General features: G+C 45.6%; 2 protein-coding genes across 9 annotated transcripts in view; one reads left to right on the top strand and one right to left on the bottom strand.

Moving 5' to 3' along the window:
* The window catches only part of SIAE (sialic acid acetylesterase), a 102750-nt gene that overhangs the window by 26122 nt on the left and 50426 nt on the right, over nucleotides 1-26202 (top strand). For 2 of the 6 annotated variants that reach the window (XM_035009189.1, XM_035009194.1), the window contains exons 6-10: nucleotides 1158-1267; nucleotides 1841-1974; nucleotides 8450-8604; nucleotides 9577-9766; nucleotides 11391-15188. In XM_035009189.1, coding sequence (XP_034865080.1) covers nucleotides 1158-1267; nucleotides 1841-1974; nucleotides 8450-8604; nucleotides 9577-9766; nucleotides 11391-11642 — 841 coding nt within the window. In that variant the 3' untranslated portion in view covers nucleotides 11643-15188. Of the gene's footprint in view, nucleotides 1-1157; nucleotides 1268-1840; nucleotides 1975-8449; nucleotides 8605-9576; nucleotides 9767-11390; nucleotides 15189-26202 lie in introns of those variants that run through there. The other 4 variants (XM_035009192.1, XM_035009191.1, XM_035009190.1 and 1 more) reach the window with 3 other exon arrangements.
* Nucleotides 13939-25999, bottom strand: TBRG1 (transforming growth factor beta regulator 1). Of its 3 annotated transcripts, none has more exons than XM_035009196.1 (9): nucleotides 25652-25999; nucleotides 23754-23824; nucleotides 22886-23118; nucleotides 22170-22306; nucleotides 21729-21875; nucleotides 17141-17238; nucleotides 16765-16875; nucleotides 16245-16387; nucleotides 13939-15748 (listed from the first exon to the last, which is right to left on the bottom strand). In XM_035009196.1, the coding sequence occupies exons 1-9, from the start codon at nucleotides 25799-25801 to the stop codon at nucleotides 15630-15632; spliced, it is 1209 nt and encodes a 402-aa protein (XP_034865087.1). In that variant the 5' UTR covers nucleotides 25802-25999; the 3' UTR covers nucleotides 13939-15629. The 3 variants fall into 3 exon arrangements, with proteins under 3 accessions (XP_034865087.1, XP_034865086.1, XP_034865089.1); XM_035009195.1 differs by having other exon boundaries at nucleotides 13939-15553; XM_035009198.1 differs by lacking the exon at nucleotides 25652-25999 and adding an exon at nucleotides 24727-24884 and having other exon boundaries at nucleotides 13939-15553.

Here is a 26202-nt window from a genome sequence, read left to right as displayed (position 1 = left end):
GGGCGCCTGGGTGGCTCAGTTGGTTGAGCGACTGCCTTCGGCTCAGGTCATGATCCCGGAATCCCAGGATCGAGTCCCACGTCGGGCTCCCTGCTCGGCGGGGAGTCTGCTTCTCCCTCTAACCCTACCCCCTCTTGCGCTCTCTCTCTCTCACTCTCTCTCTCTCTCAAATAAATAAATAAATAAAATTAAAAAAAAAAAGAATAAACAGTCTAACAGGAAGAACAAATATACATGTAATCAAAGAAATTTATTTGATTACGAAATTCTGGTTATGAAAGCACAATCAGGAAAAGCTGGATCTGGAAGAATATGTGGAGTGGGGGAGAAAGGAGTAGTTAATAAAATCCTGACACTAATATTAACACAGAGATTAACAGTATGTGAACTGCTTTCACAGACGTTGTTTCATTCAATCTGGGAAGGCCCCTGGGGAGAGGATGGACTTGAGCTCTTGGTATAGCTCAGGTAAAGACATGCCTGTAGGGAAGGGGAGATGTTCAACTTTGGAACTAAGAGAATGGCCTAGGTAGAGTGGGAGGGATGTAAAGTCAGGCTTCCCAGATCTCTGGGGACAGGAAGGGACGCCACCGAATGTGTGGGGAAGTGGGCATTCTCATATATAGCGGTCATGAGTATAAACTCATATATGCATTTTACAGAGAACTTTAGGAATGTGTCCAAAGCCTTGAAAAAATATGCCCTTTGACCCAGCAGTTTCATTTCTGGGAATTTATCTTAAGGACATAATTAAGCATATATGCAGTGATTTTAGCTATAAGGAAGATGAGCAGAAAGCTTAAAAAAAATCCAAGTGTCCATCCACTGAGCACTAGTTAAATAAATTGTCTGCATGAGATACTCATAATAAAGCACTCCTCCCCTCTGGTTTTAGTGACCTTATCTGGAAACTGGGATGGCCCTCTCTGGACTCAGAAAGCTGACCGATACCCTTATCCCAGGAAGAACCTGGACAGATATGAAAGTTGGAGGCTGTTCACATGTTTTCATGTGAAACAGAGTGGTTCAGTCTGATTCTGTGTTGCTTTCATCAGAAGTTTACCCCAAGTGAAAGCTGGATAGACACCCAGTTTCGGGATCATCCTGTGATTGGTCACCAGCTCTCTCGTGACACTTGTGAATCTTATCAATTGCAGGTTGATTCCGTCTGATTCTGTGACTGGTCCCAGTAAGTACTCTGTTCTCTGGAATGCCATGATCCATCCACTGCATAACATGACTCTGAAAGGGGTGATCTGGTACCAGGGTGAGTGCTCATTTTGCTATTTCTCCATTGTATCAGTTAGCTTTTGCTGCATAACAAACTACCCCATAACCGAGTGACTTAAAACAATAATAATTTTATTTGGCTCACCATTCAGTGGGTTATTAGGGTAGTTTTCCTGTATAGACTGCTTTGGTTAATTTCTCTTGGGATCGCTGATGTGTCTTTGGCCACTTGGCAGGTGTCTGGTGGCTGGATGACCTAGGATGGCCTCTTCCTCCTGTTTGTTGACTGCTGGGGCACCATGGTCTCAAGTGGTCTCTCAGCCTTGAGCAAATTAGTTCAGACTTCTTTATCATTGACATAGCAGTCTCAGTCTCAGTCTCATAGCATTCACTCAGCAGTGTCTGAGTGAAGCCCAAAGCTGAAGCACTTTTTAAGCCTCTGCTTGCATCCCATTTGCTGAGGCCCCTTTGGCCAGAGCAAGTCTCAAGGCCAGTCCAGAGAGACTGCAGGAAGGCCCACTCCCTAAGGGCATGGATGGCGGTTGGGGAGAAACATGCGGCCGTGTTTGCATCCACCCCAAGGCCCTCTCACAATCTGGACTGTTTTTAGGGGAGTCCAACGTGAATTTTAACAGGGACCTGTATAATTGCACGTTCCCTGCGCTCATTGAAGACTGGCGCCAGACCTTCCACCGTGGCTCCCAGGGGCAGACAGAGCGTTTCTTCCCGTTTGGATTTGTCCAGGTATGTGTTGGGAGGAAGAAGGTTTGGGGCATGGGTGTGGGGGTGTGCTGTGGAGGTCTCTTTCCTGGAATCCATATTCCTTTTTGTGCCCTCATAGTCTGCTGGTCAAGAACTGAGTGTCAGACTTAATTCATCTCAGTTCACTGATGGGACAAGTACATCTGCAAAAAAAGGTTAATAAGTGACAAATACTTCTTATTAAAAAAAGAATACATGTTCATTAAAGATATTTAAAAGATAAGCAAAAGAAACTGAAACATTTCTAATTCCCCAATCCTGACATAAGCCGACCTCTTCTGCTTATGTGTTTCTGCAATGAGATCCATACCATAATACTGTACCATAGCTTGCTTCTGCTCTTAATGTCATATTGCGAACAGTTTTTCATGCCAATAAATATTAATCTTGAGCACAACTCATAATGATTGCAGGGCACTTTGAAATCCGGTTGTATTCTAATTTATTTAACTAGTTCTCAGTAAATGGGCCCTTAGGTTGCTTTAAACATCTTGCTTTTATAAGCAGCAGCGTTTATTTTCCTTGTGGCTAAGTCATTGCATATGTGCTTAATTCTTTCTGTAAGATAAATTCCCAGAAATGAAATTGCTAGGTCAAATGGAACGCTTTTTAAGGCGTTGAACATGTCCTCAAGTTTCTCTGTAGAAATGTATTAATTTGGATTAATTGTATACTCAGCAGCTATGTGTGAGAATGTCCACTTCTCCACACCCTCCCTAACTCGGTGCTGCCCCTTCTGCCCCTCTACAGCGAAGCTTTGCTCTCTCACTGCCTGCCCACTGCACGCGTTCTTTGCCTGGAGCAACCTTACTCTCCCACACTTCCCTAGCCAACTTCATCCTTTAGACCTCAGCCTGGGTATCAGGTTAGGAAGCCTTCTGTGAGTATTCAACATCTGGGGTAGGTACCTCCTTTCCCCAAACAGATGATTACTTAGCACCCTCTCCTTCCCCATGTTACTTGCGTGTCGGTTGCGCACATGACCACGTTTTTCTGGATCACATTTACATCGCAGTACCTAACTGCTCAGCAGTCGTTAAATATGGCCTAACACATGAATGAAAAAAAATATCAAGAGAAATCATACTTTTAATTAGCGGCAACTAGTCAGGAAGATTCTGCTCTCCTTGCTGAAAAGGAATAAATGCATTTAACCAAGTTCATAATGGTGTTGCCTTACCTGTTCCTATGGCCCCTCCCAAGACCTAGATGTCTTAGCAGGATGGTCGTTCTGACTTGCCTGGAATATAGGAAATAAAACAAGTAAGGTGTTAGAAAACCAGGGCCCGACTCCCAGCATAATAACGGAATCGGCTTTAATACTTGAATTGGACATACATGCGTCCAGCCGTCTGGCTCCGCAGGGTCCACAGATACCTCCCGCTCACCGTCCTCACATCTCCCCCACCCTGTCCTAGTTCACCATACCTTTTTTTGGATAAAGATTTTTATAGACCTTTTTTCCACTTATAATTACTTTACAACCATGTTCTTTCTCCTTTCTCACATTTGTTTTGACTTGGAAACAAGATGATTCTACTCATTATTATCAAAATAGCAAGCCCTGTCATCAGTTCTGTGTTTCTGTTGGTGGAAACCCCATTTGGACTTTTGAGGTTCTTTTTTTGTCTTTGCTGTGTAGATGGTGATTTGAGTGTGACTTCAGCCAATTCCAACCATGTGTTGTATGCTTATTATATGCCATGAATTGTGTGAGGTGCTATAAATAGAGCGTGAATCAGAGAGACCTGGTCCTTGCACTTATGCCTTTCCGTTTAGTGAGACTAAGTCCCTTAGTCTCATGGCTTTAGCTGGTCATCATCGACAAAAATCTGTTGGTTGCTTGTGGAAAATTGGGAATGCAAACATATACCTTCAAAGGGAAATATCAAATATGACAAAATAATGGTTCAGCACACGGATCTGGAGCTAGTCTGCCTGGATTCAAATCTAGCTCTGACTCTTCTCTAGCTATGTGATTTTTAAAAAAATATTTTATTTATTTATTTGACAGAGAGACAGAGCAGAAGCAGGGGGAGTGGGTAAGGGAGAAGCAGGCTCCCCGCTGAGCAAGTAGCCTGATGTGGGACTCTATCCCAGGACCCCGGGATCATGACCTGAGCCGAAGGCAGATGCTTAACTGACTGAGCCACTCAGGCGCCCCTAGCTATGTGATTTTGAACCAGATATTGAATAGGGCATTATTATTTGAAGTAGTATTTTTATTATTATCTTTATTATTTTAAGTATTACGTGAGTTGATCCATATAGAGCCTGGCACATGCCAGGTAATGTTAGTATTAATTATTATCAATGTGAGAAGTCAAGAAAATCTGGAGGGACAGTTGGTCTGCAAGGAAAGATGAATTTATAGAGGTGTTGAGTTTGAAATGATGGTTGCAATAGCTAGAGCACAGCTAGAGATGTAGGACAGGAGCCCAGCGGAGTTAGACACATGTATCCAGGGGTTATTAGTAGGGAGGTGACCTGGAGTGTGGGAGGGAAGGAAGAGCAAGAGGCTAGGGAGTCCCTAGGAGTATGCGTTTTGTACAAAGGGTCTGGAGGAACGGTGGAGCGGACTGCGAAGTGCAGTATGCTGTTGTAAAGTCCTCTGAGTGTGGCCACTTTTATATTCTGTGGCAATCATAAGCCTTCTTTAGGAGCAGTATTTCTACTAATCACTGTGGGAGGCTGAACAGCACCCTAGTAGATCTGAGATCATGGGGTATGCCGGCGCCTCCGTGTGGCCGCTCTGGAGTAGTGCAAGCAATGAAACGGCCAATTGCTGCAGGACTTTCCCCACTCTGCCATTTTGAAACAGCTTCCTTGGCAGGAGTGACCGTATTCAGCGTTTCTCCCACTTGTGCTTCAGGCTAGTACTTATCCTAGACTCTGTCTGGTAGCTTCGTTGCTGTGAACTTCATCATGACACTGGCTGGTGACCAGTGTTCCGCTCTCAGTCTTCCGGGTGTTGTGTGGGAATAAGTAGGGTCACTCAGTGGGTCTTTTCACGAAGTTCCTTTGTGAAGCTTCAGCACCTTTTATCATTTCATATATTCCAGCAGATTTGCCTAAGAGGTTTTAATAAGAGAACTGGAAATGTCCCCTTAGTTCCAGATCACGTCCTTTTTACTACCACTGCAACCTCTCCAGTTTTTCCTGAGGATTTTCTAGTCTTTCTGGAACAGCTCAAGAAGCAGAAAACTTCCTGTGCTCAAAGCTTCATTTGGCCACATTTGTCGGGATGACCCCAGGTATTTGCTGGCTCTGGGGGTGAGAAGGCTTGGGGGAACAGCCTCTTCACGATGTAGCTCTTCTCATGGGGACAGAAATTTTCAAATGGCGTCCAAAGACAGTGTGGTTGCTCGTCCAGACTGTTTCCCAGCTTGTGGCCTGGCTTACTGTTAGATCATGGTTGTGAAAGAGAGATAATGGGTTGATGCCTCTCATTGGCTGGACTGGGGCTAAGAATGATGTGTAGTCTAAATCAGAGAACAGGGTGATATAAATACGAGAGAAGTAAGGAAGGAAGAGTGGGACCACATGTGTCAGAGTAATATTAAAGAGTTTTCCCGGGAGCCTCTCCTCTGCAGGAGTAGGAGTCTGTCGATTTTAAGTCTAGATGGAAGTATTTACTCAGGATGTTGCAGAGTCAGACAGCCTCTTACTACCTTTACCGCTGCTCCTGCACTACTCTGAGGCGCCATCTTCTTTCCCTTGAAGTGTTGCCTCCTTACTGGTCTTCCTGCTTCTACCTTTTCTCCCCTTTAGGGTAGTCTCAACATTGCAGTTAAAGTGATCCTTTGAAGTGTAAGCCACATCAGAAGGCTCCAGTGGTTCCTCTGTATGAGCGAGGTCAGCAGAGTGACACGTGGTCTGCCCCTGCCGCCAGCGCCCATCTGACCTCCTGTCCTAACTCTCTTTGCCTCGCTCGCTCCACGTCAGCTCCGCTGGCTGCCTTACAGTCTTACTTACACACTGGGCATACTCTGCCCTAGGGCCAGCCATTTTCCTTTCCTTCTGCCTAGAAAGTTCTTTCCCTGGTATATTAGTTTTCTGTTGCTGCATAAAAAATTACTGCATATTTAGCAGCTTAAAACAATGCTACACACATTTCTTATCTCACGGTTTGTGTGGGCGACGAGCCTGGCATGCCTGGCTTAGCTGAGTCTTCCACTCGGGGCTGCAGTGAAGGTGTTGGACAGAGCTGGGGTCTCAGCTGAGGCTTGGGGTTATCTTCCAAGCTCAGGTGGCTGTGGGTGGAATTCGTTTCCTTGAAGCTCTAGAACTCAGGGCAGCTGACTTCTTGAAGGCCAGCAGGAGAGAGAGCCTCTGACTTCTCTACCCTCTTATAAAGGCTTCCTTGACTGAGTTGGGCTCTCCACCTACTCTTCCTTTGGTTATCTTGAAGTCAGCTGATAAAGGACCTCACCTACATCTGCAGGATTCCAAGCAGACAATCAGATGTTACAGCTTCTTGAGTGATGGATACTGTCCTTTCTCTGAGTCCCATCCCCCATCCAGGTGCTTGCCTGCTTCTGTCATTTTGTCTTTTAGGTTATCTTGTTCCTGCCCATCCCATTCCTGCTGCTCTCCTACGTCAGGCTTTTCTCTTATTTGTCTAGAATGTTCTCGTAGCTGTTGAACCAATCAGCCTTTCTGCTGTCGGGTTCTTCACAGAATCATTTGCATGATCACTAGATTAATCCTTTGAAATAGTCCTTTTATCATGTCAATTTCAGTGGCTCTCTTATTTCTAAATTGAGCTTAAATTCACATAAAATTAATTATTTTAAAGCATTCAGTTTGGTGGCATTAGGACGATCACAGTGTTCTGCAGCCATCCCCTCTAGTGAGTCCCTGTTGTGTGCGGGTAAAGTATGAACTCTATCCGAACACTTGCCTCACTGTCTTAACAATGTTGTCTTTCCTACATAAACCCTCCAGTTCAGCTCGACTAACTCTCTCTCTCGCCTTCAAAATTGCCTTTCTCTTTCTTACCTTTGCATATTACAAGATTCTGACATATCCTGTTGGTAGTGACTGCTCATATTTTCTGGGCCCATCTCTCTCTCTCTCTCTCTTTTTTTTTAACATATTCTGAGGCCCTGTTGTCTTATAATAACAAACTTTGTCCTAGTGCAGAGTACGTGCTGTCTGTGCCTCCGACGTTAGCACTTAATCCACGCTGTTTTATATAGCTGTTTATTAACATTTCTTAGGTACAGGTCTGTCCCCTCAACAAAGCTGTGAAGTACTTGTACAGTTAGCTGTCGCTATGTAACAAATCGCCTCAAAACCCCGTGGCTTAACATAACATTTATCATAGCTCCCATGTGTGGGTAGCTGGGGCTGGGTTGATCTTGGCTGAGCTCCACTGAACTCTTTCATATCTCTGTGGGTCAGAGGCAGGTGGGGGCTCTCACTTGGGCTTGGCTGGAGTGGGTTAGATGAGGAAGCTCCGTCCCACAGCGCTCATCCTTCTGTAGAGAGCTACGGGCTAGCCCAGGCATGTCATTGTCCTGACAGCAGAAATGTGAAAGAGCAAGTGGAACCACACAGGTCTTTGGAGGCTGAGGCTAGGAACTGACGTGCCATAACTTCTGTTTCAGTCTGTTGACCAAAACAAACCACCTTAGAAAGTGGTGGGGAAATACACTCTTTCTCTTCCTGGGAGAAACCACAAAGCCAGATGGCAGGAAAGTGTGGTTGTAGGAAGGGGTGAAGAATTGGGGTCTTTGATGCAATTTACCACATGCTTATGGGCAGATTGCTCTCAGCTTCCCTGTAGCACTTAAACGTGTTATAGATAGATGTATCAGTTACCTGTTGCTTTGTAACAAACAACCCCAAAACTTAGTGGCTTTAAAACGTCAGCTATTGTATTTGCTCATGATGCCATGGGTCGGCCAGGCAGGGCTCAACTGGGACGGCTCAGCTCTGCTCCATGTGATGTCAGCCCGGCTTGCTCACATGGCTGCAGTTTGAATTGAAGTCTTGAGCGTTCATGTGACTGGCCCCTCGGCTGAGCCCATGGAGACATTAGCCCCTCTCTCTCCTAAGGATCTTCTCATGTCCAAGGCCCCCGTCTCCAGGTAATTTCTCCAGCAGGGTAGCTGGACTGTTTTTACCTGGCCATCTCCAGGTTCCAAGAGAATGAAATCCGAAGGCAGGGCCACTTGGAGCAATGGCATCACTTCTACTGCGTTCGGCTGGTCAGAGAACATCACAGGCTTAGCCCAGATTCAGTGGGAGGAGAAATAGATTCCAGCTCTTGACGAGAGGGGTGTCACAGACACACTGGCGTGTGGGGGGAGGGCTGTTCAGCCACAACAGGAAGAAGCTCACCGAGTACTTGTCGAATGAGCATTTGAACGAATGAAAGAAGCAGAAGCAGAGTCTGCTTATGAAGAAGACTCTAGGACAGGATTCTGATGCAACATTCTCTACTTTCCAGTTGTCTTCATATCTGTCTGCAACCTCAGATGACACATTTCCCCAGATCCGGTGGCATCAAACCGCAGACTTCGGCTATGTCCCCAACGCAAGGATGCCCAGCACTTTCATGGCGGTAGCAATGGATCTCTGTGATAGGAAGTCACCTTTTGGCAGGTACGGGTGCGTCTTGGGCTTTGCTTGAGCAATACTGTCTGTTCTTTGTCCGTAGCCTTCACTCCGACGTTCACTTGTGAGGGGCAGAGAGTGGGTGCTCTAAGGACTGGACCCTCGGGGCAGTGTCTGTCCGTCATTCACACTGGCACGTGCTGCAGTCACTAAAACCCTCAACATCTCAGTGCTTGATGCAGCACCATTTTATTTCTTGTTCACCCCACATGTCCAAAGAAGGCCCACGGAGATCATCAGAGAGGCTTTGCTCATTAGAGTCATTCACAGATCCGGAGTGACGGAGATTCCGAGTTGCCCCGTGCTTCCCTCACCTTCACGTCTCCCCCTGGTGATGGAAGTAACTTCTGCTCACATCGCATTGGCCACAACAGGTCATAGGGCTCTGCGGGGCTTCAGCGCCAGCAGGAAATGGGACCCTTCCCTGAGCTCAGGGGGAGGAATGGGCTCTCTGAATGGCCCCGCTGGCCACCGCGCACTAGCTGTGGATGCGAGGGGGATTGGCAATGAAATGGGGCCCAACACATAGTGTCTGGTTTATAGTAGGAACTTGAACAGATACTTATTTTTGAACAAATGGAGATTGATTGAGTGAATGAATAAAACCTGGAGGGGACCCAGTAATGAACAATGGATTCAGATGAAACACAGCGCTTTCAGGGGCTCGAATAATTTTGAGTTTAGCTCTGCTCCAGTGCCTTTCCTCCCTCCCGCAGGGGCCTTTATTCCTACCTTCGAAGTCATCTGCGTTTTCAAGGTTTCTAACCCATAGGAGGCCCAGAGCCCCACTTATGGTCACCATTCACCATGTCTCCTAAATTGACGAGCCACTGATCACTGGCTATTAGATTCAGTTAACTTTATTCTTATCTTCCTAATTCCCCTCCCCCCCCCCCTTTTTAAAGTGTGGTTGCTGTTGAGCTCAAACCCAAAGTTCTCTACTTGTTCTTTGTCCTATAGCATCCACCCTCGAGACAAACAGACGGTGGCCTACAGGCTGCACTTGGGGGCCCGGGCTGTGGCTTATGGTGAGAAGTTGATCTTTCAAGGACCTCTGCCTGAGAACATGGAACTCTTGGCTGACAAGGGGCTGCTCAACCTCACATATTCGCTGGAAATCCAGGTGCAGAGGCAGCACAATATATTTGAGGTGAGAAGAATAGTTGAAACAGTAGGTGTGCATCCTGTGTGGGGAGTCAGGATTTTCTCCACACTGAGGCCCATCTCTTTAACTATAACATTTCTGTGAGGCAGAACTTGGTTTTTATTTTTTTTAATTTTTTAATTTTTTAAAAATTTTTATTTATTTGACAGAGAGAGACACAGCGAGAGAGGGAACACAAGCAGGGGGAGTGGGAGAGGGAGAAGCAGGCTTCCCGCGGAGCAGGGAGCCTGATGTGGGGCTCGATCCCAGGACCCTGGGATCATGACCTGAGCTAAAGGCAAATGCTTAACGACTGAGCCACCCAGGCGCCCCCAGGGCTTGGTTTTTAGTAGGGCGGAGTTTATCTCAGAAGGGTGGCTGAGTAGCTATTAATTCTTCCACTTAGTGGCAATTTTGATAGGACAATCAAGGAAAAGGAATTCACATTAAAATACTCCTTTTGTATTTTCGCTCCCAGAGCAACCATCTTTGCTGTGGCGAGGGCCCGTGGCTTAATGTATAGGTTCCCTATTGAAAGATTCCTTACTCCCTAGTATTTCCCTCATCCTTGGATGTCTTTTTATGTCACACTATCCCACATTCTGATATTCTTTTGAGCTTAGTGTCTCCTTTGAGGGGCTTAGCTTGGGGATTTGTAACTCAGTGTGAATTAATGTGATGAAACTACTTTCTTCTAGTACCTAGTGAGGATCATTCCACTGTGGAACTAGGGCAAACAACGAACGAACGAGCTTATGTAGGGGTCTTCCACAGTTGGGGGTGCAGGGGGAGGCATTCCTCTTGCAACATGCCAATGAGCGTCTCTGGGAACCATGAGGCCACCAGGCTGGATGGGGCGGGTGGGGTATGAGAAGAGGGCACTGGAGGGCATGAAAGAACATGAAAGACACACCTGAATTACACCTGAGTTTTTATCTAGGGCTGCCCCTCCTCTGGAGCCCCAACTACCACATCCACTGGCCTCAGGGGCTTGGGCGGCACTTACGCCCCTGAGCTTCTTTGGACACTGGGTCTGAGGTAATTCTAGCTCCCCAGAAGTCTCCATGCTGAGTTCGGTTCTCCCCTGTAGTCACTTGCTGGCAGTCTGCCCGTCCTCTGGACCCGGAACCATAGTTGGGAGCAGGACAGAATTTCACCTGTGGGTGCTGGATACTTTATGTCCCCTTCCTTGGATTGCTTTCTGGTTGGAGACAGGCTTATTATCCAAGGTCCCTTTGTGCCCCTTCCTCGTCCCGTGGCTCCTCGGGGAGGCCAGAGTGCTCACAGCAGCCGGACCGCTCCACTGAATCAGGTCCTGCGTGCTTTGCCATCTGGTCGGAAGGATCACAGCAAGCACGTCCAGGGGAGCCTTCTCTAGAGGCTCTGTGTGATCATGCCTCCCTTTCTCCCTCAGTCATTGAGCCGTTTGTTTACCGATTGATTTTATCACCTGAATATTTCTCGTCACACTTTGGCTGTGTTAACCAAACCCAGTGTGGACTCAGGTTTGTTCTGGTTATCATAGGCAGCGGGTCCTGGGCTAAGCGTGGCTCCTCCTCTCCCTCCTCGTCTGTCTGATGAGCAGTTCCCAGTCTCTTGGCCTGGCCTGATGTTACGATTCTCTTATTAGATCTCGTGTTGCAGTGACCATCAGTGCAAGTGGCTGCCAGCTCCCCTGGACACGGTCTCGGCCCAGAGCCTGGCCCTGAATGTCCGTTCTTGCCGTGGCACCCCGGCCGCCCTGCGCTACGCCTGGGCCACGTGGCCTTGTGAATATAAGCGGTGCCCCGTGTACCACCCCGGCAGTGCCCTCCCGGCTCCTCCCTTCGTGGCTTTCCTGGCAGACCTGAGGCCGGGGGGCCACCGCAGGCTTGCCGAATGACGTAGCGGCCTTACGGTCCTTCTCCTGGGCTTCAGTGTGGGTCCTTTAGATTTGGGCATTTCAGTGTTGAAGTGATGACGACAACTATTGCTTTTAAAGGCGGCTGGTAGAAAAGCCGCCTCGGCCGGCTCCCAGCCAGCACATGGCTGTTTCTAGATTCTGAACAGGAGATGAGCCAGTGCCGAGAGGCAAACGAGATGCTTGCCTTTAGTCCCCTTGTCAGCCTAGTGTCTTACTGGACTAATTCCCAACTACAGACAAATGAAGCCTCAGTGGAGAGGCTTGTAGAGATTGCGAAGTGTCACACTTTGTCACCTCACGTCTGGAAGAGATTTCAAGGCTCATATTTGTGTGTTCTTTACAGACTCTGGCGGGTGGTTACTGAATCTCTGCATAAAGTTTCTGAACTTCCCAGCAGGTTTTCCTTATGTGGAACTGAACTCTTTCTAGCCCTGTTTGTGTTCTCTCGTAAGCCAAAAACAGTTCTGTCCCTTTGGTCGAAATAATGATAATGTGAGTGTTCGAAACCAACCAGCCCCGCGTGCAGGCCTGTGGGGAGGTGCGAAGGGGCTGCCTGAGGGAGGAGGAGATGGGGGTTCTGGAGCGGCCCAGGAAGGCGTGCGGGCAGCCAGGGACGGGTGGGGGAGTCAGGCTCCGGACAACATGGCAACAGAGGTCACTGAGAAGCAAACAGGTTCAATATAAATCTCAGGCTTTTTAAGGTAAGAGGTTTACCTATAAAAAGGATAACCCAGCTGGAAGAAAAAAAGAGGCTGAAAATAAAGCTCCATGGTAAGTGTTTAGGAAAATAATCCAGATGGGACAATTGTGAAAGTGTGCTCTGGGTGGACTGTTAAGAATCATAATGCTTTTTACTGGTTGATTAACAGCTAACAGCACTTGATAATTGTGTCATCTATTGGAAATTTGGAAATAAAAGTATAATCTTTAGTGGCACGTATACATTTATAGCCCATCAAAACTGGGTTAGGAACAGGTTTGTAAATTGTCCTTTGAAGCATGAGTAGCTTCCACTCCCTTAATGGGAAAAAGAACTAAAACAAGAAGCACCTGACCCCAAGGGGCCCCAGTATAGCTCTGAGCATCTGGAACAGTCAGCGCCAGGATTTATTTCGTAGAAAACCAACACAACTATGCAGTCTACAAGGAACTTTGGCTCCTCTGAGGACTTCCTAGTGTAGAATTAACTCCCAACACCCATACTTTGACCTCATATGCATCTGACCTAAGGGGAACCACGAACCTAGGAACAGACTCCTGAGAAAAAGTAAATCTACCCTCCCCTCTGCCAACACACATGCACACAGGGGCTGTTCTAATTTGCAGGCGGCTTGACGTGGGCAGGAACCCTATGCCCAGGCTCCTTCCTCCCCCAGTAACTGAGTGAAGCACAGGGGGAAAATTAGCTTCAGGTAGTAAATTAATGAGAAGTCATGTGGAACTTCATTTTTAATGGCTGAATAATTTAAAACATTCTGCAGGAATTCAGTTTATTTTCCAAATGAAAATAACTTTTTACTATTTGAAAAATGAAATTTGTAATTATTGTAGATTTGGACACTAACAAAAAGAATAAACAAGTAAAAGTCACCCCAAAATTCATCATTTGGCAAAAAACATTTACTATTTTGGTAAACATTCACTTGATTTGCTTGGGCTATATTTTACACACTACACGTCATATTATTTTAAATCTGTTTTTGACTTACTCTAGTAAAATACTCTTCCTATGTAAATTGAATATAGCTTAAGTGTTTTAGTTTGTGGGAGCCCCCTACTTTATTTAACCAATTTTCCATTAGTGGACATAGAGGTTTGTTCCGATTTTTCCGTTATAACGAATACTGTGATGAATGTTATATGCAGACATCATAGCGCACTTACCTCCTTAGGATCCTTAATGTGGAATAACAGTTTTAAGGAAAATATGTTTAAAATTTTGATACCTACAGATTAACTCTCCTGAAGGGTCCAATGGTCTACAGTCCCACCAAGGTAAAGTGCCGACCAAGGTATAGCGTTTAGCCTCACTCCCAGCGACACTGGATATTGTCAAATTTAAATCTTTAACAATCCAATAGATGAAAAGATGTCTTAAGTATACGGGGGTGGGGGAGTGGTTCAAGTTTTTAAAAAATGATCCACAGTAAAAACATTTTATATTTATTCCATGTACCCCTTTCATGTGTATGCATGTGATTATTACATAAATACATTATGTACACACTATAGTTGAAACCCAAATTTCAACGTTTGGACATGTGACACATTCTACTAAGTTCTAATTGTTTTATTTAATTTAAAAAACAGAGGTCTTGACTCCCTAGGTTTAGGAACAAGCAGTGGGTGGAGATCTGTAGTTTGAAAACCACTCCTCTAGGAAGGCTACAAAGTAAATACTATTATTAAAGCAAACAGCACGATAACTTATTTAAAAAATGTCTTCCTTAAAATGAGCTCGTTTTGGCGTGTTTCGCTCCGACCGCGCTACAAGGGGAAGACCCTCGCTCTGTGTTCAAGCAGCTGTCCCGTCTGCGCAGGCGCGCGTCCAGCCAACTTAGGCGGCGAGGAGAGGAAGGCCTGAGAGCACGGACAGCTCTGAGTCATCCCCTTTGAGCCCCTGGCTTGCTGTTATCCAGATTTTATTTTTTTGTACTGTGAAAGCTACACAGACTTATAAAAGACTGCAGTGAAGAGTCATAAAGTGAACGGCGGTTACTTTAGTTTCGGGTACTTCCATGGCCAGTGCGCTGTGCACTTAGCGTGGCTGTCCGACCCCTCCCTCCGCCGGCGCATCTACTCCTGGGGCACAAGATCCCCCTTCTTGTTGTCCCCAGTCAGCAGCTAGGAACTGCAGCACAGCGACACCTGTCACCACTCGTTCCCCGGTCTTCCCCTTCTGGGGTCCTTCCGTGGCTTCCTTCTGGCCGGCCCAGGTACCTGGCTGGCGGCCAGCGAGGGCAGCCCACACGGCTCTGCTGTGGTCCGGATCAGGCGAGGCGGGAAAGCTCCCCCTCGGCGTCATGGGCAGGGCCAACACATCCAGTTGCATAGAATGCAGTCATGTTATTAGCCGGCTAGTGAAGGGACGGGGGGAGACTGCCGCGCGGGATGGGGGCCGCCCCCCGACACGCTGTATCTCTGTTATCATGTGCACTCAGTTTATTCAGCGACAAGCACATTCTCAGATAAGGAACAGCAAAGGGGGCGGACAGGATTACAGAGGACTTTTTGATTTCCTTGAAGGATGTGACGTGTGAAGGAGCAGATGAACGGCGTGCCTCAGCCTGGCCTCTCCAGCTTGGGGACAAGTAGCACTGGGCTGTGATCCTAGCGACATGAAAACAGAGCAGCTTCTTGGGTAGCAGGGGCCAGGACTTCATTCCTGGAGCTAGGAGCAGAATCCAGGGGCAAGGCTTTCAGATTCCTACCTCTCCCTCCCAAGTCAGCAGCCTCCTCTCACTCGGGCTTACAGAACACTAAGTTTACCTCAGGCAGGGCTACGCAAAAAAAAAAAAAAAAAAAGGAAAAAAAAAATCCTGATTACAACAAGATGAAAATAAGCAGATTTGTAAAGAGAAATTTATTGCTAAAAATAAAGCAGCTGAAGTTTTTCCCAGGGAACAGTGTCACCACAGGAGCCTCCGTGACAAAATGTGTTGGTATCTCCTTCACTCCTGAAGTGCTGTCTTCTTCCATATCTGGAGTTTTACTTTAAGTTAAATGACATGCTGTGCGACCCCCTCCTGCTCAATCTGAAAACGGAGTCGGGCTACACTGTGACAGAGACTTCAGGTGCTGCAGGTGAGTGTCCACCAGGGGTTCATGGAACACGGGTTCGTAAGAAGACACGAAGGGTGTGGGCTGAAGCTCTGGAAGGTCCAAGGATCCTGGAGAAGAAAATTCCTTCAGTTCCACTGCTGCCTGGGAATCTCAGGGGACTAATCAAGACACACGGATGTCCTTTCAATTTCTAACACCCTTAACGTCTGTCAGCCGAATCTTGCGCTTGTTTGGTAAGATAGGACAGAAACTTAACTTTTCCAACGAAGAAAACCGTGGCCAAGACAGATTACGTGATTTGCCTAGGGTTATACAGTATATGAGAGGGAGAGAGTGAGAATTTTAATTCTGTTATTTCCAGTCCAGAGTTCTCCCTGTATCACCCAAGGCCAGATCCCTGATTGTTCTACCCATTCGTGGCAGGGAATCTACTGAACACAGGCAGGACCAAGGCCATGACTTGGTCCCCTTGGCTTCATTTGAAATTTTAGTCCTGCATAGTAGACTCTCCCCTGGAGCCCTGCTTGGGTCTTACTTAGGTTAGAAAAAGAGAAAGCCTAATTTCTCCGTGGGCCCCGCCTCACCCCGATGGCGGCCGCTCCCCGTGACTGCCCCTATCACTGCTGGGGAGCCTGGCAGGCCAGCCAGCCCGTCCTCGCACCTGGGGCTCTCTGTGGTCGGCGCGGTGCAGTTTCTATCCCTTGCTGCCCAGCTATTTGCAGTAGTCAACTCTGAATGAAGAGCAGAGGATGGCCTAAAAACAGTCCATTTTCAAACCAGAAGGTAAAGTTAAGATACCTTGCAGAATGGGATCACTATGACCTTCACCAAAGGCCTGTCTCTGAAAGGCTTCGAAGCTTACAGTTGCATCATTCTCTGGCAGTACTTGGGGCGGCTGCCCGTCTCCGGGTTTCCATACATCAAATTTCACCCACTCGTAACTGCAGGATCAAGGGACATCATTGTAAGGGGTGTCTGTTAGCCGTAATAACCCATTCTGACTTCCAGAGAGATCAGGTATTTTCTCCTCTAGGTCTCTCCCATATATATCTAAAAGTCATATTAACAAACTAAGAGAAGATCGGTCTCTGCAGGACTTCGCAACCCTTCTGCTGTCGTACTCACAGACACTGGTAATTCTAGTGCCGTGAGGGGCTGGCTCCTGCTCACTTGAGGCTGAGGACTAACACTGAGGCACACTGGCCGCGGAGCAAGCACACTCTGCACACAGAAGCAGCTCAGTAAGCGGAAGAACGAGCGAAGCAGTAACTGCCGGTCACAGTGCTTCTCTCAAGGGAATGGATTTGATCACACTTACTTGACGCATTTTCGAGCTCCTGGACAACTCTGGATCAGGTTGTGAATAGTTGGATGAGAAAACCCAAAAAAGTCAGCTCCAGATGGAAGCAGGTTGGGCATTAGTTTCCCCCTAAATAGGAGAGGAAGGATTTGTAATTTACAAATCGAGATGGAGAGGAGAATGGGTTTAGGAATGGACCGTGGGTATGAATGCAGAGAACACACTTTCTTGACTTGGATACTCTGGAGAAATCCGAAGGATTTCTGGTAAGAAATATAAAGGATGCAGGATAGCTTTCTATAGATAGGGGATCTTCAGACATTAAACACAAGGAAAGTCTCACTGTACCACAAGTGATCTCTTTAGACTTGTCTGTCTTCAAGCTTCAACTTACATAGCAGCACTTATGGTCTTGAGCAGTTCTGCGTGACAGGCGTCTGCAGAAGAGGTGACAATGGCGTTCTGGGGGTCATCTTCAGGAACAATTTCAAACTGAGAAAGATCAAAGGGCAATGAGATCAACCTTGAAGGAGGAAGTAGTAGAAAGTCATCCTACTCCTATAACTACTTCTTCACTCTAGATCTTGAAGCTGATGTATATGATACTAGAAGGTGGGCACAATTTCCTAGAGTGCTGTTAAAAATTCAAATGAGTCCAAGAAAACACAAAGTCCTCTGACTGTTTCAGTTCTATACACCTTGCCTGACGGCTCTCCAGTGACCAACACTTAATTTGCTACATACCTTTCCTATCTACTTAATTATATCTTTCAGTACAAATACAAATGGTATTTTTTTTTTTTATTTTTTAAAGACTGATTTATTTATTTTAGAGAGAACAGCACCAGTGGGAGAAGGGGCAGAGAGACAGAGAGAAAGAGAGAGAGGGAAAAAGCAGACTCCCTGCTGAGGGGGAGCCTGACTTGGGGCTCGATCTCATGACCTGAGCCAAAATCAAGAGTTGGATGCTCAACCAACTGAGCCACCTGGCACCCCACAAATGGTATTTTAGAAATACATGAGATCAAATAAGATCATGTAACCTTACGTTTACTTTGTAGTATCTAGGAGGAAGGCCATTTTTACTGCAAGCCTCGTTTATTTTTTGAATTGCAAAATATCCTGAAGCAAGTATCTGTAATACCTATATATCTGTCTATGTCTATAATATCCATAATATGTAAGCAAAATATCTATTAAAAAACCCCTTAAGTCAAAATTATACTGAGGAATTTTTGCCAAGAAAGTATTTTTGTAACAAATACTATCTAGCCAACTTAATTCCTTGACCAGTTTTCTATAAGTTCAGTGAATTTTTGCAAAGAAAATATTTCTGTAAGAAGTTCTATTTAGCCAGTAAAATTCCTTGACTAGTGTTCTATAAAGTTCTGTTAAACAGTACCCATTTTTCCAAAGAAGCCACACAGATGGCTAACAGACACATGAAAAGATGCTCAACATCACTCATCATCAGGGAGATACAAATAAAAATTACAGTGAGGTATCACCTCACAGTGGTCACAATGGCTAAAATTAACACAGGAAATAAATGTTGGTGAGGACGTAGAGAAAGGGGAACGCTCGTGCACTGTTGATGGGAATGCAAATTGGTGTAGCCACTCTGAAAAACAGTACGGAGTTTCCTCAGAAAGTTAAAAACAGAACTACCCTATGATCCAGCAATTGCACTACTGGGTATTTACCCAAAGGATACAAACCTAGTGATCTGAAGGGAAACATGCACCCTGATGCTGACAGCAGCATTATCAACATGGATAGCCAAATTATACAAAGAGCCCAAATGTCCATCGACTGATGACTGGATAAAGAAGAGGTGGCATATACACACACATACAGACACACACACACACACACACACACACACTAGAATGTTACTAAGCCATCAAAAGAATGAAATCTTGCCACCTGCAATGACATGGAGCTAGAATGTATTATACTAAGTGAAGTAAGTCAGAAAAAGACAGTATCCTATGATTTCACTCATATGTGAAATTTAAGAAACAAAACAGATGAACATAGGGGGAAAAAAGGGAGAGGCAAACCATAAAACAGACTCTTAACTAGAGAGAATAAACAGGTTTACTGGGGGGGGGGGGTAGGGGGGGGGGGGGGGCGCTGTTAATGGGTGATGGGGATTAGGAGGGCACTTGTGATAAGCACTGGGTGCTGTAGTAAGTGATGAATCACTAAATTCTACTCCTGAAGCTAATATTACACTGGAATTTAAATAAAAATTTAAATAAAAACTTAACAAAACCAACACTGGAATTTAAATAAAAACTTAACAAAAACCAAAACAAAAAAACCAGTATTCAGCTTTTTAATGTTTACTTCAATCAGATTATTCCAAACAGGATTAATTTATTTTCTGTATATTTTCAAACAATCATGTGCATTATTGATCATTTTTTAGAATCCAAAATCTACTTTACTGAGTATGGTTTCTGCAGCTGTTAAGTTTTCTTCTGCAGTTTTTCTTTTTTTTTCTTTTTTATTCTTATGTTAATCCCCATACATTACATCATTAGTTTTAGATGAAGTGTTCCATGATTCATTGTTTGTGCACAACACCCAGTGCTCCATGCAGAATGTGCCCTCCTCAATACCCACTACCAGGCCAACCCATCCTCCCACCCCCCTCCCCTCTAGAACCCTGTTTGTTTTTCAGAGTCCATCGTCTCTCATGGTTCGTCTACCCCTCCGATTTCCCCCGCTTCATTCTTCCCCTCCCGCTACCTTCTTCTTCTTTTTTTTTTTCCTGCAGTTTTTATTTCAATTATACTGTGTCAAATTTTAGAGCTCTTTCAATTTTGTCAATAATTATGAATGAGTTTTAGTCAGTGGTTTTGTTACTTCAACCAACCAAAGACATATGTTTCAAGTTGAAGATACTGATGGTTTATATTTATTTCTTAGCCATGCATGAAAAAAAAACGCAAGTAATTATCTTCAAATATTCCAGGATGGCTCTCTTATTTGGTACTGGGTCACATCAATTCCAATCTTTTATACTGTATGCACACTATTCTGTTTTGCACAAAGAGCAAATAAAAGGCCAAAATCTCGTATTTTGATCTTGGAGAGCTTTCCTTGTTTGTATGTATAACTCTACTTCATTCTTTTAACTGCTACATAGTATTACACAAGGTGGATAAATCTTAATTTTTAACCATTCTCCTACTGATGCGTATTTCAGCTATTTCTAATTTCTTGCCTTTGCATACAATGCCATAATGTATATTGTTATATGTAACTCTTTTATTCACATTTTTCTAGGAAATACTCGAATACCTAGCAGTATTCTGGGTCAAAGGACACACATATTAAACTTGTTGATATTGCTAAGTTGCCTTCCAAAAGACTGGAAATTTTCACTCATACTAATGCATACTTGTTTTCCTATACCCTGGCCAACACTAAATATTATCAGTCTCTCTGCTGTTTGCCTATGAGCTAAGTAAGACCTTTTTATTTGCATTTCCGTAATTGCTAATTAGGGCCGTTCTTACCAACCATCTGCACTGTTTCTATGAAATACCTGTTGTATCTGATTGCTTTTTATATTTGACCACAGGAGCACTTTATCTGGATATTAATCCACTGTTATATATTTTCTTCCTGTTTTTTGCTTGAGTTTTAACTTGGATTACTGGGTCTTTTGTCATTTATTAAATTTTTAATGGTCAAATCTGTTACTATTTTCCTTTATGGCTTCTACATTTCATGCCTTGCTCAAGAAAAGCTTTCACCTCAAAGATTATAAAAATATTCTTTTATATTTTCTGCTAACATATAGTATAAAACATTCTATAAAGCTAAAGTAATTAAAAGTCCTAGTAGCATTTATAAACAAAGAGATGAAAAAGAACCATCTGGAAGCATACTCAAGTGTAATATGCATTATATGCACACTAGAGATACCACATCATGTTAGTTGGAAAAAAAAGGAATTAAACCTCACGATGTACCTGAAAATAATGTCCAGAGGGGTTAACAAGCTTTAAAAAAAAAAAAAAAGGAAACTAAAAACCCTGCAAACTCTTCTTTTCAGAAATATTTCAGGAGTTTGTCTTTAAAGAAATTAGGAATCGGCTTGTCGATATCCATTACAATCCTATTAAATTTTGATTACATTTGCACTGAATTTATAATTTGTTATAAATATGGTATATTGCTACAATAAGTCTTTCTGTTAGAGTACTTTCTAAACAGAACTCCTGCAACGGTCAGGTCATCTGAACACTCACATGTACCTAACAGTGCTCTAACCAGGATTGGGGCGGTGCGGTATTATCCACATGCATCAGGCAGGCTCTCAGCTTCTGCTCGAAGGTTCCTTTCCTTGCCTCTACCTCCTTCCACCCAACTTTCTAGTGATCTGTAACATCACCAGACAGTGAAGCCTGGAACTTTGAAAATGGTCTATTTTTTCCCAATGATCAGAGGTGATGGCTGGGGAAAATGAACTGCCTTGAATCACAGCAGTGGGAAGGATGAACAAAGGTATTTCTTAAGACTAAGGTTCACGTCTCCCAGGTCCTTCAGAGTGTGTGCAATCAGAAACCAATATGTAGTTTCTTTGCTTCCTCCATTTTGGTCCTTCTTGAAATGGCAGAGTATCAAAATCATCGCTCTGGTACACAGGCCTGCACGTCACACATAAGGAGGCTTGCTCAGCCTCACAGTCACCATAGCAACAGTACAAGCAGCAGGGTTCAAAGGAAAGGGCGTCAGGATGAGAGTCAGCCAGGCAGATTCAAATCCCAGCTCCAGCACTTAATAACAAAGGTCTGACTTAGGGCCAATCGCTTTTCTGCATCTTGGAGTTACCCAAATGGTTATTATACAGTATGTACTCTAAGGGTCAAAACAGGCAATACCTATTCAGTGGATGTCACAGAGAAGGTTCTCAAAAAAAAAAGAAAGAAAAGGAAAAGAGCGGTTATTTGTAGAGTGGGTACCTGAGGCTGCATGCCACCATCCTTGATCTGGCAGGTATACAGACACTTCCGGTCTGGGCACTTGACACTGGCATATATTCGAGTACTGCAGTAGCCCACGGGGTAGATGGCGCGCTCATCATGGAAGCCAGGTCGGTCGGTGATGATCTATAAGAAAGATTCCCCCAATCTGCGACTGAGGTCGCTGGAGAATTCAGGAGTCCAGTGTACTGTGGTAGCCTTTAAGACCACTTTGGGGCTGCAAAGAGTGACTCGAATCACAGAGAGAAAGTGTGTAGGCTGGGCAGCAGACAAAACTGACCTGGCTTCCTAGGGACTGGAGGTTTTCTGGGGCTGGTCTGGATCAGCAAGGGGCTGCGGCTAATGGGAACAGGGAGGGAAGGCTCAACCCCATTCCCGTATTTCTGAGTCTCCTCTCTATGTATTGCTGGTCTCACTCACCTCCCCCAGGCTATATACTGTTAGACCCCCCAGTCCGATGGGGAACACAGGCCGTCCTGAGGGATCCAGGGCAATGGGCTGAACCAGCTTGCGAGCACCTCCCTCCATTTTCTTTTTCTTGGATGTTTTCTTCAGAACTGAAACGCAAATCTGGGGTCACCCACTTTAGGCCCCTCCCAACGCTGAGGGGAAGGGAAAAATTTACACGTGAGTGCTAAGAGCAGTAAGCCAATCCTGCTTCTATATACTCACTGAATGGGCACATGGGACTTTCCTCCAAAGCCCAGAGTATCTTTCTAACCCACCCACCTGGCAATGGCTAATTTTAATATTAGTGCCTAAAAGGCTTCCACTTTTTAAGGCCTCTTACTTAATTTATCAGATCAGAAATTTCCCAAGCCATCTGTGTGCTCAAAAGGCCACCTAGCCCATTTCCCTGCCTCTAGGAAAGACTGAACTGAAGGCAACCTGGAGAACTGGGGGTGTGTGTGTGGGGGCGGCCTGAGCCTGCTCCCTTCACATTTAACCAGGTCTGTCTAGAAGTCCTCCACCCAAAGTGGCTCTAATACATTTGCTTCCCGAGGGCTATTAGGGCTATGTAAGGATCAGAGGAGGGTTTAAGGACATCTGTGGTCGTGTGTGTCTATCAGTAGTTCCAGGTCTTTGCCATTAGTCATTGGGCCACAGGGGCAAGTGATATCTTCTCCCCAAGGTACCTTCCAGTTTGTTGTTCTCTTTGCCTTTTTCTTTTTTCTCCTTCTTGGATTTCTTCCCAAATGGTTCCTCAGCCCCAGTGCTGGGCCCAGAAATGGACCCAGCTCCCTGGATAGCTCCCACAGAGCTGGCCACACCGTAAGTCAGGGGCAAACTAGAGCTGTGGGCAGGAGCTGCAGTCTGTACCTCCCCTTCTGTTAGGGCCTGAAGCTGGAGGAGCTTCTTTAGCAAATACCTGAGGTTGGGAAGGAAAGGGAACAGAGGTATGAACTTCTGGTTTATCTCAGTTTGGTATTTTATTCAAGTACTGGAGAAGCCAGAACTATATACTAAGATTATTACACTCATAAAAATAATGTTCTTGGGCCCAGGGAATAATGAAGCTCCAGAGGACAATACGTCAAGGAGCCAAAGATAAGGACTGTAACTTATCTCTCTTGCATCTATAGATGTTGATGATGAAAGGTGTTACGCTTCCAGAGGGCACATACCAGGACCTGTTTATGTATATATTTTATATATACCCACTGTGCTTTGCACAGAGTAGTACATATTGAGTATTTGTGGAATGAGAGGCAGTTTCTTTTATCCCTTCTCTTTCTCTCCCTTGGGGAGTTACAAGAAGATAGCTCATTAGATGTGGTAAGAGGGCTGTGTTAGAAAGATGAATAAAGGAGCTGTCTCATCCCCAGGGTCCAACACAACTTGGGTAAATGGGAACCAGTACTAGAGGTTGTGAGTTTCTCTGTACTTGATCAGTAGCCAATGGGTTGTAATGCACAAAAATTCCACTGGAGAAAAATCCCAGAACAGTAACACCATATCAATCACTGAGAATGTGATTCTGAACACAAAATGAAGGCAGCTCACCGTCTTTCTTCTTTTGCTTTAAGAAATTTTTCCTCCAGACGAGCAATTTCATCACAAATAGCAGCATTTTCCTTTAAGAAAAATTTTTGGATATAATCACATAAAAAGAGTAAAAGATCAAAGTATTACTCTGGGAAGAGGAGCTGTATTTCTCTTTTCTTTTCTTTTTTTTGAGAGAGAGCTCGCACACAGGAACGAGGTGGAGGGGAAGGTGGGGGGAAAGGGCTGAGGGAGTGGGAAAGAGAGAGAATCCGAAGCAGGCTCCATGCCCAGCGAGGAGCCCAACACAGGACTCGATCTCATGACCCTGAGATCATGACTTGAGCTGCAATCAAGAGTCAGGTGCTTAACAGACTGAGCCACGTAGGCACTCCAAGAAGATCTATATTTCAAACCAAAGAAGTGTTGCTGGGTGAGAAGGATGAGCTACTCTACCTTGCAGAGAAACTATTAAAAAAACCTACAGTAAAGGCAGAGTCAAGTTCCACTATGGGCAGGGTAATTACATAACTTATTGAAACTGGGGCATATTTGAGTGAAAAGGGGGTGCTATTAATTATTATGCCAGTACAGTATGGTAGACAAGGGTCTCCTAGGCAAACCAAGATGTATGATCGCCCTAATTAGGGTATTGGCAGAGAAAAGGGCATACCGCTTAAATCCATATATGCTTAAATTTAATCCTTACACATAGGAGAAATATCTATTCCTAAGTGCCTTGACTCTTGGGGAGCTCATAAAACCAACCTAACCCAAAGCATCCCATGGAATATGAACCTTAAAGAGAAAAACTGGACAGAATAAAATCAACTCTAGTATGCAAAATTCTTAAACTTCATAACCTACTTATGTGTACTCAAGTATCATCTTTCTGACTCCATCTGTTTCCCAAGCATCAGTTGTAAAGGAAATGCTCTCATCTGGATGTTCCACAAGTGGGACCTCAAACTCTTAATGTTCAGACTTTACGTACCTCTGACATGCAGAGGACAAAAGAAAGGGACTGGCCAATGAAGTATCAAGTCCTCTTAATTCTACTTTCTTCATTTGTCTCCAGAGCACACAAGTGCTAAACAAATGCTTTTGAAAATAACGTTCTAATTTCCAAACCTTCCCTTATCCTTCCAGAAATGCTGAGAGATGTTCAAAGCTTTTGGTAGAAAGAAGAGGTAAGGTGGTGATTCAGCCATGGAAGCACATTCGAGGACCCCATTCCCTGTTTCCCAGCACTGAGGCAAGCTGGAGCAAGCCAGAATACCGCCACACAAGTAGTGCCCGGCAAGCCAGTTCACTTAATAAACTCAGCGCCTCTACAGTGAAAGAACAGCAGGAACACTGGAGAGACTCAAGGGATTAGAAGGGGGGTAAATTACCGAAGGCTCCACGTGCCTGTTGAGGGAAGAGGTCAGTTGTGCGTATTCGGGGTGCTGGGGAATAGGCTGGGCAGCGGAAGTAGTAAACTAGGACCAGGGTGACTAAGTTGGAATCAGGGCTCTGACACAGTGCCCTTGAGCACATCATCTCTCTGGGTTTCAGTGTTGCCATTTTTTAAGAACAATGCCTCACTCTAGGGTTCTCTTGAGAATCAAACGCCTTTCCAAGAGTTTTGCGGTACCAACGACAATGACTGAAACTTACGGGCACCTCTTGTAGGTGCCAAGCACTTCACGTCCCTCACTTAATCTTCACAACGCCGAAAGGTAGTTGGCTCTCACGGGTCGGGAAAGAGGAGTACAGAAACTACCTAATTTGTCCAAGGACACAAGGCTAGCGAGAAGTAACGTGTACTGCAAAAGCTAACACTACTGTTCCTGCCACTCTGGGAGGGGAACGGTGTGGGGAAAGATGTCGCGAATCACGAGAGTCGAGGCGAAAGGCCGAGCGACGGTCAGACTCACAAACACGGTGGCTTTGGCCGCTTTGCGCAGCCGCAGGTACTTGAGCCGGTACTTCTCGTTCTGGCTCTTCTTCGGGAGCTTTTTCATCCTGGCCTTGCCGGACTGCAGCGGGGCCCGCGGCGAGGAGGCCGGGCCGCCCAGCAGGCTCATGGTCCGGCCCCGCTACGGGGCCTCCAGGGCGCGGCCGGCATCGGCTCCTAGGCCGAAGAGCGCCGGCTTCGTCTCGTCTGGGCTGCCGGGACCCGGCCTCTTAGGACTCTATCCTTCCAGAACGTTCCCAAGGCGGACGGCCGGGCCAGAAGTCCGGCAACCGACCTCAGCCCCGGGCCTCCCCGCACTTCCGCGTCTGCCTCGGAAGTAAGTCCTGGCCGGAAGTTACGTAACGGCGCCGGCCGCGGGTAACTTCCGGGGCGGTGAGCCTGCGGTGTTCGCGGCAGTGCCGGTCGGCGGGCCCGAGCGGGGAGGCGGCCGGGTGAAGGTGGCGGGAGACGGTTCTCTGTGACTCCGCGCTGTGTGCGTAGCTGGGGTGTGTGGAGCTGAGGCCTAACCAC

This window comes from Mirounga leonina, unplaced genomic scaffold (genome assembly GCF_011800145.1).
Source record: "Mirounga leonina isolate KUSES-001 unplaced genomic scaffold, KU_Mleo_1.0 Mir_153, whole genome shotgun sequence".
Lineage (NCBI taxonomy): Eukaryota > Metazoa > Chordata > Mammalia > Carnivora > Phocidae > Mirounga > Mirounga leonina.
This window is presented reverse-complemented; position numbering and strand designations above follow the sequence as displayed.